Source organism: Hyperoodon ampullatus (assembly GCF_949752795.1).
Source record: "Hyperoodon ampullatus genome assembly, chromosome: 13".
NCBI lineage: Eukaryota > Metazoa > Chordata > Mammalia > Artiodactyla > Ziphiidae > Hyperoodon > Hyperoodon ampullatus.
Window position 1 is genome coordinate 32,058,639 of NC_136926.1, and position 16,847 is coordinate 32,075,485.

A 16,847-nucleotide genomic window follows, 5' to 3' on the forward strand; every position below is an offset into this window, starting at 1 on the left:
GAAAAGTACACACAAAATAGAAGTTCTACAAAGATGTGATGTAGATGAAATATTTTAAAAATATTTCATTTTATTTATTAATAATAAAACAGATTTGGGAAAGTTTGATGCCATTTTTTAAAACCTAGAGTATGTAACACCTTTTGATTAGCGAGAAAATCTAACTGACATAAGGGAAGATAGCAATGTACTTGCCAATTTTCTAAAAAATAACATACAATATTATTTTTAAAATATCATTTATCTCATATTCATTTAAATTAAGTTTTTGAGTATGCTTGATATAATACACAATTTAGTGTCTAGTGTGCCTATCCTATTTATAAACTAGTATATTTGTACTACCTATAAATATACGTATATTTGGGGATGGTGCGATCAAACTTTTTGGTGACGGTGTGAGTAATCAAAAAGTGGTTTGAGAAGACTCAGGCTTCTCAATTTCAAATTTACTAAAAAGCTACAGTATTAGGACATCATGATATTGGCATAAGGATAGGCAGATAGATCAGTACAACAGAATTGAGAGTACAGAAATAAAGCCCCACATTTATAGTCAATTGATTTTTATCAAAAGTGCCAAGAAAATTCAGTGGGGTCAAAATAATTTTTCCAAGCGGTGCTAGGACAACTGGATATCCACATATAAAAGGACGAAGTTGGTTTCCTACTTCACACCAAATACGAAAATTATACCAAAATAGATTAAAGAGCTAAATATAAGAGCTAAAACTACAAAACTCCTAGAAGAAAATATAGGTGTAAATATTCATGACATTGTGTTAGGCAATGGTTTCAAAGATATGACACCAAAATCAAAAATAACAAAAGAAAATATAGATAAACTGTACATCAGTAAAGTGAAAAGCTCTTGTGCTTCAAAGGGCACTACCAAGAAAGTGAAAAGACAACACACAAAAAGGGAGAAAGCTTTTGCAAATCATGTATCTGTCAAGAGACTTGTATCTAAAATACACAAAGAACTATGAAATCCCAATAAAAAGATAAATAATCCAATTAAAAACGGGCAAAGGATCTGTATAAACAGCTCTCCAAAAAAAGATATACAAATGGCTAATAAGCACGTGAAAAGATGCTCAACATCATTAGCTAGCAGGAAAATGCACATCAAAACCACAGTGTGATAGCACTTCACACCCTCTAGAATGGCTATAATCCAAAGACAGATAATAGCAAGTATTGGCAAGAATGTGGAGAAAGTGGAACCCTCATACACTGCTGGTAGGAATGTAAAATCACAAAGCTACTTTGAAAACAGTCGGGCAGATCCTCAAATAGTTAAACACAGATAAATTTACCATATGACCCAGCAATTCCACTCCTACGTATATATCCAAGAGAGCTGAAAACACATGTCACTCAAAGGCTTGTACACAAATATTCAGAGGAGCATTATTCATAATAATTAAAAAGTAGAAACAACACAAATCAACTCATGACTGTATAAACATATCTCAATAAAGTTTAAAAGATGGGGGCTAAAGAAATGTTTGGTTAGCTTGTGGAGGGTATGAATAGCCCTCTAAGGGTTGGTGAGATCTCTTCAGACTGGAAAGACTGACCAGAATTACAAAAGGACTCATAGGCAATACACATTTGTTTAGTTGAGGGGCTCCTTAAAGGTAGATCTAGGACATTTATATTGATAGTTATTCTAAACAGAGCTAAGGAGAGTTTAGCAGAAAAAAAAATCACTGATTCAGATGGGGGGCCTGGGTTCTGATTTAAGATTTTCCAGTGAATAAACTGTGAAAAATTTGGGCAATTCACGGACCCTCCTTAGGTCTCAGTTGCCTCACTTCTAAAATGAGGAAGTTGGAGTAAGTTGATCCCTAATGTCCAAACTCTAAAAAATATATAAATGTGAAAATAATCGTTTGTCTTAGGTTGAAGGAATTGATGCGAAACTATATCAAAGCAAAGAAACAAGGTATTTAAGAAGTGATAACACTGGTGAGTTCTAAGAAAATTTGGATTCTGGGCTCTGAGACTAAAATGCGCATCACAATCAGAAGTTGGACTACGATGGGCCATGCCAGAGAAAGCTCTACTAAGTCTCGGACTTCCCTGGTGGTGCAGTGGTTAAGAATATGCCTGCCAATGCAGGGGACTCGGGTTTGAGCCCTGGTCCAGGAAGATCCCACATGCCGTGGAGCAACTAAGCCCGTGCGCCATAACTACTGAGCCTGCGAGCCACAACTACTGAGCACACGAGCCACAACTACTGAAGCCCACACGCCTAGAGCCCATGCTCCACAACAAAAGGGGCCACCACAATGAGAAGCCTGTGCACCGCAACGAAGAGTAGCCCCTGCTCGCTGAAACTAGAGGAAGCCCATGCCCAGCAATGAAGACCTAATGCAGCCAAAAACAAATAAATTTTAAAATAAATAAATAAATTTTTTTTAAAAAAAGCTCTACTAAGTCTCTTCCTTTTGATCTTGAAAGTGTTTATTTTGATGTCATCAGGTTCCTCACAGGATCAAGATAATTATGATGCATGTGTGGTTCTATTATTTTGTGATAATATTTCTGAATTGAAAATATTTAGTAATCTATGTACAGATGTAAAGAGGGTGAAAACTTAGAAAAAAACAAATCTTTGGTTTCATTTGATTAGTATAAATGAGAGTAAAATAAAAAAAAGAGAGATTGTCAAAATTATGTTGAACAGAGGATATTTTAAAAGGATGAATGTAATAAAATGTACTGGAGGGCTTGTAATCATAAAAATGTTAATAACAGGAAAACCTAAATGGGATTCATATAATTGTTGTTAGGTCAGGAACAGATCAAGTGAATTAAAGTACCAGAAGAGTTAGTTAAATCAGGGAAACTGGTACCTCACAGGAACTTAGGTCTGGTGCCTTTTTTAGAAGTTCTAGGAATTCATGATTTGGGATATAGAACCATAATATCTAAGTTTATGGAATTGAGCCCTATAGTGTCTAGTGACACTTTTAACAGTAATAAAAAGAAAATTTTTTCCCACATATTTTCTGATGAAATAAATAATATTTCAATAAAAATATTACACTACAATAAAACTCATGATGTACAACAAATTATAGCCTTTGTTAATGGCAGATAAGTAAGGTGACACTTCAGTTCTTTTTTCTTCAAGCTCGGTAGGTATTAACAATTTTTCTATTTCTGTCTTATTTGAAGTCTTTTTTTTCTTTTGCTCTTGTTAGGAAATAATTTGAAATCAAAGTTTTTCTAATGAACTGGATGCCAGTGTGCTATGTAAACAATAGATTTTTATTTGGAAGTAATGTATGCCCCAACTCCAGGGACTAGCAAGATAATTTAAACACACAAACAAAAAAGTGACTTATTTAACCTTATGTTTTAACAGCACTTAACAGAATTATTAGCTCCTGTCAATTCGAAACCCAGAAGTATTGGTGAGTTCATGCTTCAGCAAAACATCTCTCATCTCTAGAAACGACTGCCCTTGACTTTCCTCTCTCATTGATGGAAACACTACTGTTGATTTAAGCCTGAATTAAATGATTATCAGCAAATTTTACTATTTTATTTAAAGACTAATAAGTATTTTGAGTGCTTATTACCTACTCAATACCACGTAAATTGCTATAGAAGAAAATTAAGATGGCTTCTTCTCTCAAGTGGCTTACAGTTAAGAGGAAAAAATTATATATAACATAATGAGAGAACAAGAAAGGGTCATGATAAGTTCCTCTGAATTCTTACAATAACAATAATAACGCTTACCTATTAAAAGGCCCCTCTCTGCAGCTACAAATAGCACTTGATGGAAATGGTTTCTAACCCTAATATGCTGGAGAACTGTATTATTTTTGTTTCTCAGATGAGGAAATTAAGGCTCAGAGATTTAAAAATCTTGTCAAGTGCAAATGAGGTCAGAAGGATGAGAGAGGAATGAGGGTGAGAGAGTTGGAGACAGCTTCATGAAGGACCTGAACTTGAGGAGAACTTTGGAGGGTCGTGGAGGAGATGGAATGTAGGCAGCCAGGTGGGGAGGATGTGCAGAGGAGGACAGACAGTGAGGGAGCACTCAGGATGCATGGAGTGTGGCAGCAGGACCAGCACCCAGGGCACATCTCTGCAGGATGCGCTGGCGGGGAGGAAAAGCTACCAGGTCTAGAGCCTGAGCCTGGAATACCGAGATATGGGTAAAGAGAGTCACTGACGGCTCCTGTGGAGAGAGTAACATGACGCAAATGTATTTTAGAGATTAGTTTAGGGAACGAGTAGAGGGCACTGGAATTGGACAAAGCTGGAACAATAAAAGGTCAGAAACTACTACAGAAATTTCAGCATAAAATCTGGATATAGGTAGTGGAAGTTGAGAGAAAAGAACAATCTATTATCATATTATGTGAAGTAAGTCAGACAAAGACCAATATCACATGATATCACTTATATGTGGAATCTAAAAAAACGATACAAATGAACTTTTTGACAAAACAGAAATAGACCCACAGACATAGAAAACAAGCTTATGGTTACCAAAGGGGAAAGGTAGGGGGCAGGGAAGAGATAAATTAGGAGTTTGGGATTAACAGATACATACTACTGTGTATAAAATAATCAATAAGAACCTACTGTAGAGCACAAGGAACTATACTCAATATCTTGTAATAACCTATAATGAAAAAGAATCTGAAAAAGAATATATATATATATATATATATGAATCACTTTGCAGTAAACCTAAAACTAATACAACACTGTAAATTAACTATACTTCAATTAAAAAAAGATTGTAAAAAAATACCTCAAGGCAGAAAGATAGAATAGACAGTAATATCAATGTTTATATAAATAAGGCCTCTAGAATACTAATGATCATATTAGTAAGTACTTAGAAGTACTTTGGCACACAGAAGTACAGGCCACAGTTTCTGGAACCAGACATCTGGGTTTGCCATTCACTTTTCTGACTTAGTTTCTTCATATGAAAAACAGAAATATAATAAAAATAATTAAGTCAAAAAAAAGAACAATCTAATATTTTGGAAGTAGCAACAACAGGAGTTAGGACCAAATTAAATACAAAAATGCAGGGGAGGAAGGGGCCAGAAAAGACCTGCTGACAGTGCTGAAACTTTCTTGAGTCTCTCCTGGGAGACAAGGAAGAGCTGGAAGAAATAGAGATAGGGCTTCCACGCTCAGCCTAGACTGAGTGACTCATATCAAACTATACTTCTCACAAAAAAAAACTGTAGTAAAACAACTACTTGAGAGTAACCAACACAGGCAGGACTTGATGGGCTACAAAAAAGAAAAGAGAAGATGTGGTCGAGCTTCCCACTTACTCTGGCTGTTTCCATGTTTTTATTTTATAGCAATATGCCTGGTGTTGCATAGGTCATCAACACTCAAAAATACTTTGTCAGCTCTTTAAATGAAAAAATAGTGTTGTGATAAACATTTAACACGTTACAATCAATAAAGATCATAATCAGCTGCTTAAAGAGAAAAAGGTGAAATCTATTTTTCCCAGGAATAAGTAAGTGGCTCCCCAGGTTGTTTGCCACTTACTCTGATGCCTGGCAAATGAATTTTAAACCAAATATACGATAAACTACCACTGTATTTTATGTGCTACACAGACTCATTATTGTACATGAGAGTCCCCTGTATAATCAGTGTAAAAGCCATTTATACCTATGCTATGGGATTCCAGGTGTCATTTTACCATTTTAAATTATTTTAGAGGCTTAATGCAATTGTGTATTTGCTTTTTGTGATGAGTTGCTGGTGACATGCACTGTCTATTTATTAAATTCTTGGTTACTGAGGTCATATCCAATTACAGCACTGTTCCTATGGAAAAGCATGATCTATTACATGACCACCGACCTAATGAGGTAATTTCTCAGCACTGTGCTGAACAGCAAGGGCAGCCTCTATTTGGGGCTGAATTTTTATCTGAACTATGAAAATGTTTCAGAATGCCGTCTGAATAAGTGTTTCTTATACATAATCGAATACCCGGAACAACAGCTCTTCAGTCCAACATGATGATAAAGCTTGAATGAAGAACTACTTAGAGCTATACAGAATAATCATATGTAGAAAAGTAATTATATGACTCACAAAAATTAAAATAAGCTTCTGGATCTTTATTCCCTTTGCCCCTTTTAATCAGTGCTTCAGTATACAGCAGCACAGATATACATGTGTGTTATTCAACCCAGTAAGTAATTCTTCTTTCCATTTTCAGTGTAAAGATCTCAATTAGAAAGAAACGAGCTGCTTTTTAAAAAGACTGTATGTTTCCCATAAACATATCACTTGAAAGTACTCACGATCTTCATCTGTCTGTACTACGAGTTCTTGGCTCTCCTTCCGTCCCTCGGGATTCATGAGGATGAGTTTCACACTGACGTTGGTGTAGGGGGAGAGGTTGGTGATGGTGTGTTGAGGGTGTGAGTTATCCGTGTCCCAGCTTACTTCTTCTCTCACTTGTTCCTGCCCTCCGACCTTGTAACAGTAGTGGACTGTGAGGTTGTAACTATGGCAACGAGTCACGTTATACCCAAATGGCTCCCAGCGGAGGGTGATTTGTCGAGATTTGACTTCGACGACCTCTAATTTTCTTGGGCCGCGCATGGGATCTAAGATGCAAAAGAAGGAAAAAGAGAACATAAGAGAAAAGAATAATAAAAGTTCCAGTGAAGCCCAGGTATCACAGATAATCCTCCTTATCCCCAGTATCTTGTCTTCTCTTCTTCCATATGAATAAAACACCTAAATCTTAGCTGGGCCTGAGGCCACCCAGAATAAGGACTACAATTTCCAGTCTCTTCTTCAGTGAGGTCTGTCCTTCTACCCAAGTTCTGGTGGATAGCATACAACGTGAGACGTCAAGAATGGTTTCTGGGTAGTGTCTTTGAAAGGAAGGGGCTCACCATCCTTGTTCCTCCTTCCTTCCTATTAGCTTGATGGAGGATAGGGTGTCTCACACTCACGCAGCCATGATGGACCATAATGTGCTTAAACATTAAGAATTCAAAGCAATGATGATGAAGAACCCAGGGTTCCTGATAATCACTGCACTACCATACAATCCCTGAAGGGTCTACTACCAAAATTTTCATTAGAGAGAAATACAGTGCTTTTATTTAAGGCTCTTTCCTCTGGGGCTCTGATACACAAAAGCAGTCTTAATGCTAATTGACGTATATATTTTTTATCTTTTTAAGTTAATTCATCATTATGTAATTGGAAAACAGAGTAAAAGCTTGAGAATTCAGCATGAAATAATACAATGATTAAAGAGCATAAACTTCTGAACAGAACTCCAGGCCTTTTCGGGTTGTGATTTGTAGAGAATTCCACACAGTCAATGCTGAAGTAGTTCTTTACTACCCCTGATCAGGTCTTGGTGTTGTTTCTTAGTCCAAGCTCCAGGGACAGAGTTTCGAGCTTAGAAATCTAAATGAAATGCAGGGGATATAAGCATTCTGATGGGCTTAAAAGGAAGAATATATACAGAGAAGGATTTCTTTTTATACATATCTCTTCTTTTATTGAAGTATAGTTGATTAACAATGTTGTGTTAATTTCTGCTGTACAAAGTGATTCAGTTATACATATGTATGTATATATGTACACATTCTTTTTTAATATTCTTTTCAGTATGGTTTATCATAGGATATTAAATATAGTTCCCTATGCTATACAGTAGGACCTTGTTGTTTATGAGAAAGCTTAAACTTGTTTATGAAATGACGATGAAAATACAGTAATACTAACTACATAACATTTACTGAGCCCTTATTATGTACCTTACACTTTTCTAAGAATTTACCTTTCACGGGTTTGGGGAAAACCTAATCTAAAATACTATGCTTCAGTATATCCATATACACAATTGATCCATATATTTTGATTTTTGTTTTCCTGAATGTGGTCACCATTTATGAATATAAAGAGATCTATAATTAGAAAGTGAAAATAAGCATGAAAACTTGAGAAATAATAGCTACCATGGGTAGAAGGACGTGCTCCCACTCCCTCCTGTGAGAACACCACAATCACAACTAACTGCTGAACAATCATCGACAGGAAGACACTGGAACTCACCAAAAAAGATACCCCACTTCCAAAGACAAAGGAGAAGCCACAGTGAGGCAGTAGGAGGGGTGCGATAACAATAAAATCAAATCCTGTAACTGTTGGGTGGGTGACTCACAAACTGGAGAACACTTATACCACAGAAGTCCACCCACTGGAGTGAAGGTTCTGAGCCCCACGTCAGCTTCCGAACCTGGGTGTCCGGCAATGGGAGGAGGAATTCCTACAGAATCAGACTGTGAAGGCTAGCGGGATTTGATTGCAGGACTCTGACAGGGCTAGGGGAAACAGAGACTCCACTCTTGGAGGGCATACAAAAAGTACTGTGTGCATCGGGACCCAGGGGAAGGAGCAGTTACCCCACAGGAGACTGCACCACACCTACCTGCTAGTGTTGGAGGGTCTCCTGCAGAGGTGGGGGGTGGCTGTGTCTCACCATGAGGACAAGGACACTGGCAGCAGAAGTTCTGGGAAGTACTCCTTGGTGAAAGCCCTCTGGGAGTCTGCCATTAGCCCCACCAAAGAGCCTGGGTGGGCTCCAGTGTTGGGTCACCTCAGGCCAAACAACCAACAGGGAGGGAACCCAGGCACACCCATCAGCAGACAAGCAGATTAAAGTTTTACTGAGCTCTGCCCACCAGAGTAACACCCAACTCTACCCACCACCAGTCCCTCCCATCAGGAAACTTGCAAAAACCTCTTAGATAGCCTCATCCACCAGAGGGCAGACAGCAGAAGCAAGAAGAACTACAAACCTGCAGCTTGTGGAACAAAAACCACATTCACAGAAAGACAGACAAGATGAAAAGGCTATGTACCAGATGAAGGAACAAGATAAAACCCCAGAAAAACGACTAAATGAACTGGAGACAGGCAACCTTCCAGAAAAAGAATTCAGAATACTGATAGTGAAGATGATCCAGGATCTCGGAAGAAGAATGAAGGCAAAGGTTGAGAAGATGCAAGAAATGTTTAACAAAGATCTAGAAAAATTAAAGAACAAACAAACAGAGATGAACAATACAATAACTGAAATGAAAACTACACTGGAAGTAATCAATAGCAGAATAACTGAGGCAGAAGAACAGATAAGGGCCCTGGAAAACAGAATGGTGGAATTCACTGCTGCGGAACAGACTAAAGAAAAAAGAATGAAAAGAAATAAAGACAGCCTAAGAGACCTCTGGGACAACATTAAACGCAACAACATCCGCATTATAGGTGTCCCAGAAGGAGAAGAGAGAGAGAAAGGACCAGAGAAAATATTTGAAGACATTACAGTCAAAAACTTCCCTAACATGGGAGAGGAAATAGCCACCCAAGTCCAGGAAGCACAGAGAGTCCCAGGCAGGATAAACCCAAGGAGAAACAGGCCAAGACACAGAGTTATGAAATTGGCAAAAATTAAAGACAAAGAAAAATTATTAAAAGCAACAAGGGAAAAACGACAAATAACATACAAGGGAACTCCCATAAGGTTAACAGCTGATTTCTCAGCAGAAACTCTACAAGCCAGAAGGGAGTGGCATGATATACTTAAAGTGATGAAAGGGAAGAACCTATAACCAAGATTACCCTACCCAGCAAAGATCTCATTCAGATTCGATGGAGAAATCAAAAGCTTTACAGACAAGCAAAAGCTAAGAGGATTCAGCATCATCAAACCAGCTCTACAACAAATGCTAAAGGAACTTCTCTAAGTGGGAAACACAAGAGTAGAAAAGGACCTACAAAAACAAACCCCAAACAATTAAGAAAATGGTAATAGGAACATACATATTGATAATTACCCTAAACGTGAATGGATTAAATGCTCCAACCAAAAGACACAGACTTGCTGAATGGATACAAAAACAAGACCCACATATATGCTGTCTACAAGAGACCCACTTCAGACCTAGGGACACATACAGAAAGTGAGGGGATGGAAAAAGATATTCCATGCAAATGGAAATCAAAAGAAAGCTGGAATAGCTATACTCATATCAGATAAAACAGACTTTAAAGTAAAGAATGTTACAAGAGACAAGGAAGGACACTACATAATGATCAGGGGATCAATCCAAGAAGAAGATATAACAATTATAAATATATATGCATCCAACATAGGAGCACCTCAATACATAAGGCAACTGCTAACAGCTATAAAATAGGAAATCAACAGTAACACAGTAATAGTGGGGGACTTTAACACCTCACTTACACCAATGGACAGATCATCCAAAATGAAAATAAATAAGGAAACAGAAGCTTTAAATGACACAATAGACCAGATAGATTTAATTGATATTTATAAGACATTCCATCCAAAAACAGCAGATTACACTTTCTTCTCAAGTGCACATGGAACATTCTCCAGGATAGATCATATCTTGGGTCACAAATCAAGCCTCAGTAAATTTAAGAAAATTGTAATCATATCAAGCATCTTTTCTGACCACAATGCTATGAGATTAGAATTACAGGGAAAAAAATGTAAAAAACACAAACACATAGAGGCTAAACAATACATTACTAAATAACCAAGAAATCACTGAAGAAATCAAAGAGGAAATCAAAAAATACCTAGAGACAAGTGACAACGAAAACACAATGATCCAAAACCTATGGGATGCAGCAAAAGCAGTCTAAGAGGTAAGTTTATAGCTATACAAGCCTACCTCAAGAAACAAGAAAAATCTCAAATAAAATATCTAACCTTACACCTAAAGGAACTACATGAAGAAGAACAAACAAAACCCAAAGTTAGCAGAAGAAAAGAAATCATAAAGATCAGAGCAGAAATATATGAAAGAGAAAAAAAGAAAAGAGTAGCAAAGACCAATAAAACTGTCTTTGAGAAAATAACAAAATTGATAAACCATTAGCCAGACTGATCAAGAAAAAGAGGGAGAGGACTCAAATCAATAAAATTAGAAATGTAAAAGGAGAAGTTACAACAGACACCACAGAAATACAAAGCATCCTAAGACTACTACTACAAGCAACTCTACGCCAATAAAATGGACAACTGGAAGAAATGGACAAATTTTTAGAAAGGTATAACCTTCCAAGACTGAACCAGGAAGAAACAGAAAATATGAACAGACCAATCACAAGCAATGAAAATGAAACTGTGATTAAAAATCTTCCAACAGGGCTTCCCTGGTGGCGCAGTGGTTGAGAGTCCGCCTGCCGATGCAGGGGACATGGGTTCGTGCCCCAGTCCGGGAGGATCCCACATGCCGCGGAGCAGCTGGGCCCATGAGCCATGGCCGCTGGGCCTGCATGTCTGGAGCCTGTGCGCCACAATGGGAGAGGCCACAACAGTGAAAGGCCCGTGTACCGAAAAAAAAAAAAAATCTTCCAACAAACAAAAGTCCAGGACCAGATGGCTTCACAGGTGAATTCTATGAAACATTTAGAGAAGAGCTAACACCCATCCTTCTCAAACTCTTCCAAAAACTGCAGAGGAAGGACCACTCCTAAACTCATTCTATGAGGTCACCATCACCCTGATACCAAAACCAGGCAAAGACACTACAAAAAAAGAAAATTACAGACCAATATCACTGATGAATATAGATGCAAAAATCCTCAACAAAATACTAGCAAACAGAATCCAACAACACATTAAAATGATCATACACCATGACCAAGTGGGATTTATCCCAGGGATGCAAGGATTCTTCAATACACACAAATCAATCAATGTGATACACCATATTAACAAATTGAAGAAGAAAAACCATATGATCATCTCAATAGATGCAGAAAAAGCTTTTGACAAAATTCAACACCAATTTATGATAAAAACTCTCCAAAAGGTGGGCATAGAGGGAACCTACCTCAAGATAATAAAGGCCATGTATGACAAACCCACAGCAAACATTGTTCTCAATGGTGAAAAACTGAAAGCATTTCCTCTAAGATCAGGAACAAGACAAGGATGTCCACTCTCACCACTATTATTCAACATAGTTTTGGATGTCTTAGCCACGGCAATCGGAGAAGAAAAAGAAATTAAAGGAATACAAATTGGAAAACAAGAAGTAAAACTGTCACTGTTTGCAGATGACATGATACTATACATAGAGAATCCTAAAGATGCCACCAGAAAACTACAAGAGCTAATCAATGAATTTGGTAAAGTTGCACGTTACAAAATTAATACACAGAAATCTCTTGCATTCCTATATGCTAATGATGATAAATCTGAAAGAGAAATTAAGGAAACACACCCATTTACCACTGCAACAGAAAGAATAAAATACCTAGGAATAAACCTACCTAGGGAGAGAAAACACCTGTATGCAGAAAACTATAAGACCCTGATGAAAGAAATTAAAGATGATACCAACAGATGGAGAGATATACCATGTTCTTGGATTGGAAGAATCAATATTGTGAAAATGACTATACTACCCAAATCAATCTACAGATTCAATGCAATCCCTATCAAATTACCAATGGCATTTTTTTTACGTAAGTAGAACAAAAACTCTTAAAATTTGTATGGAGACACAAAAGACCCCAAATAGCCAAAGCAGTCTTGAGGGAAAGAAACGGAGCTGGAGGAATCAGACTCCCTGACGTCAGACTATACTACAAAGCTACAGTAATCAAGACAATATGGTACTGGCACAAAAACAGAAACAGAGATCAATGGAACAAGATAGAAAGCCAGAGATAAACCCACGCACCTATGGTCAAGTAATCTATGACAAAGGTGGCAAGGATATACAATGGAGAAAAGACAGCCTCTTCAATAAGTGGTGCTGGGAAAACTGGACAGCTACATGTAAAAGAATGAAATTAGAACACTCCCTAACACCATACACAAAAGTAAACTCAAAATGGATTAGAGACGTAAATGTAAGACCGGACACTATGAAACTCTTAGAGGAAAACATAGGAGAAGCAGCGGATTAAAGCTCCACAATCAACTTGATGTACCCTGCATCTGTGGAATACATGAATAGACAACAAATCATCCCAAATTGAGGAGCCAGGAGTCAGTACTGTGCCTCTGAGGTGGGAGAGCCAACTTCAGGACACTGGTCCACAAGAGACCTCCCAGCTCCACATAATATCAAACGGCGAAAATCTTCCAGAGATCTCCATCTCAACACCAGCACCCAGCTTCACTCAACGACCAGCAAGCTACAGTGCTGGACACCCTATGCCAAACAACTAGCAAGACAGGAACACAACGCCACCCATTAGCAGAGAGGTGGCCTAAAATCATAAAAAGTCTGCAGACACCCCAAAACACACCACCAGACGTGGACCTGCCCACCAGAAAGACAAGATCCAGCCTCATCCACCAGAACACAGGCACTAGTCCCCTCGACCAGGAAACCTACACAACCCACTAAACCAACCTTAGCCACTGGGGACAGACACCAAAAACAACAGGAACTACGAACCTGCAGCCGGCAAAAAGGAGACCCCAAACACAGTAACATAAGCAAAATGAGAAGACAGAAAAACACACAGCAGGAGAAGGAGCAAGATAAAAACCCACCAGACCTAACAAATGAAGAGGTAATAGGCAGTCTATCTGAAAAAGAATTCAGAATAATGATAGTAAAGATGATCCAAAATCTTGGAAATAGAATAGACAAAATGCAAGAAACAGTTAACAAGGACCTAGTAGAACTAAAGATGAATCAAGCATCGATTAAAAACACAATAAATGAAATGAAAAATACTCTAGATGGGATCAATAGCAGAATAACTGAGGCAGAAGAACGGATAAGTGAGGTGGAAGATAAAATAGTGGAAATAACTAATGCAGAGCAAAATAAAGAGAAAAGAATGAAAAGAACAGAGGACAATATCAGAGACCTCTGGGACAACATTAAACGCACCAACATTCGAATTATAGGGGTTCCAGAAGAAGAAGAGAAAAAGAAAGGGACTGAGAAAATATTTGAAGAGATTATAGTTGAAAACTTCCCTAATATGGGAAAGGAAATAGTTAATCAAGTCCAAGAAGCACAGAGAGTCCCATACAGAATAAATCCAAGGAGAAATACGCCAAGACACATATTAATCAAACTGTCAAAAATTAAACACAAAGAAATCATATTAAAAGCAGCAAGGCAAAAACAACAAATAACACACAAGGGAATCCCCATCAGGATAACAGCTGATCTCTCAGCAGAAACTCTACAAGCCAGAAGGGAGTGGCAGGACATAATTAAAGTGATGAAGGAGAGAAACCTGCAACCAAGATTACTCTACCCAGCAAGGATCTCATTCAGATTTGATGGAGAAATTAAAACGTTTACAGACAAGCAAAAGCTGAGAGAGTTCAGCACCACCAAACCAGCTTTACAACAAATGCTAAAGGAACTTCTCTAGGCAAGAAACACAACAGAAGGAAAAGACCTACAATAACGAACCCAAAACAATTAAGAAAATGGGAATAGGAACATACATATCGATAATTACCTTAAATGTAAATGGACTAAATGCTCCCACCAAAAGACACAGATTGGCTGAATGGATACAAAAACAAGACCCATATATATGCTGTCTACAAGAGACCCACTTCAGACCTAGAGACACATACAGACTGAAAGTAAGGGGATGGAAAAAGATATTCCATGCAAATGGAAACCAAAAGAAAGCTGGAGTAGCAATTCTCATATCAGACAAAATAGACTTTAAAATAAAGACTACTAGAAGAGACAAAGAAGGCCACTACATAATGATCAAGGGATCGATCCAAGAAGAAGATATAACAATTGTAAATATTTATGCACCCAACATAGGAGCACCTCAATACATAAGGCAAACACTAACAGCCATAAAAGGAGAAATCGACAGTAACACAATCATAGTAGGGGACTTTAACACCCCACTTTCACCAATGGACAGATCATCCAAAATGAAAATAAATAAGGAAACACAAGCTTTAAATGATACATTAAACAAGATGGACTTAATTGATATTTATAGGACATTCCATCCAAAAACAACAGAATACACATTTTTCTCAAGTGCTCATGGAACATTCTCCAGGATAGATCATATCTTGGGTCACAAATCAAGCCTTGGTAAATTTAAGAAAATTGAAATTGTATCAAGTATCTTTTCTGACCACAATGCTATGAGACTAGATATCAATTACAGGAAAAGAGCTATAAAAAATACAAACACATGGAGGCTAAACAATACATTACTTAATAACGAAGTGATCACTGAAGAAATCAAAGAGGAAATAAAAAAATACCTAGAAACAAATGACAATGGAGACACGACGACCCAAAACCTATGGGATGCAGCAAAAGCAGTTCTAAGAGGGAAGTTTATAGCAATACAATCCCACCTTAAGAAACAGGAAATATCTCGACTAAACAACCTAACCTTGCACCTAAAGCAATTAGAGAAAGAAGAACAAAAACATCCCAAAGTTAGCAGAAGGAAAGAAATCATAAAAATCAGATCAGAAATAAATGAAAAAGAAATGAAGGAAACAATAGCAAAGATCAATAAAACTAAAAGCTGGTTCTTTGAGAAGATAAACAAAATTGATAAACCATTAGCCAGACTCATCAAGAAAAAAAGGGAGAAGACTCAAATCAATAGAATTAGAAATGAAAAAGGAGAAGTAACAACTGACACTGCAGAAATACAAAAGATCGTGAGAGATTACTATAAGCAACTCTATGCCAATAAAATGGACAACCTGGAAGAAATGGACAAATTCTTAGAAATGCACAACCTGCCAAGACTGAATCAGGAAGAAATAGAACATATGAACAGACCAATCACAAGCACTGAAATTGAAACTGTGATAAAAAATCTTCCAACAAACAAAAGCCCAGGACCAGATGGCTTCACAGGCGAATTCTATCAAGCATTTAGAGAAGAGCTAACGCCTATCCTTCTCAAACTCTTCCAAAATATAGCAGAGGGAGGAACACTCCCAAACTCATTCTACGAGGCCACCATCACCTTGATACCAAAACCAGACAAGGATGTCACAAAGAAAGAAAACTACAGGCCAATATCACTGATGAACATAGATGCAAAAATCCTCAACAAAATACTAGCAAACAGAATCCAACAGCACATTAAAAGGATCATACACCATGATCAAGTGGGGTTTATCCCAGGAATGCAAGGATTCTTCAATATACGCAAATCAATCAACGTGATACACCATATTAACAAATTGAAGGAGAAAAACCATATGATCATCTCAATAGATGCAGAGAAAGCTTTCGACAAAATTCAACACCCATTCATGATAAAAACCCTGCAGAAAGTAGGCATAGAGGGAACTTTCCTCAACATAATAAAGGCCATATATGACAAACCCACAGCCAGCATCGTCCTCAATGGTGAAAAACTGAAACCATTTCCACTAAGATCAGGAACAAGACAAGGTTGCCCACTCTCACCACTCTTATTCAACATAGTTTTGGAAGTTTTAGCCACAGCAATCAGAGAAGAAAAGCAAATAAAAGGAATCCAAATTGGAAAAGAAGAAGTAAAGCTGTCACTGTTTGCAGATGACATGATACTATACATAGAGAATCCTAAAGATGCTACCAGAAAACTACTAGAGCTAATCAATGAATTTGGTAAAGTTGCAGGATACAAAATTAATGCACAGAAATCTCTGGCATTCCTATATACTAATGATGAAAAATCTGAAAGTGAAATCAAGGAAACACTCCCATTTACCATTGCAACAAAAAGAATAAAATATCTAGGAATAAACCTACCTAAGGAGACAAAAGACCTGTATGCAGAAA

The 16,847-nt window shown here is 37.5% G+C and overlaps 1 protein-coding gene across 5 annotated transcripts in view; it reads right to left on the bottom strand.

Annotated features, from left to right (window-relative positions):
• The window catches only part of PTPRM (protein tyrosine phosphatase receptor type M), a gene marked incomplete at its 5' end in the record, with an annotated part of 766,253 nt that overhangs the window by 312,343 nt on the left and 437,063 nt on the right, over positions 1-16,847 (bottom strand). For all 5 annotated transcript variants that reach the window (XM_079718129.1, XM_079718128.1, XM_079718127.1 and 2 more), the window contains one exon: positions 6,324-6,632. In XM_079718129.1, the coding sequence (XP_079574255.1) occupies positions 6,324-6,632 (309 nt within the window). The remainder of the gene's footprint in view (positions 1-6,323; positions 6,633-16,847) is intronic.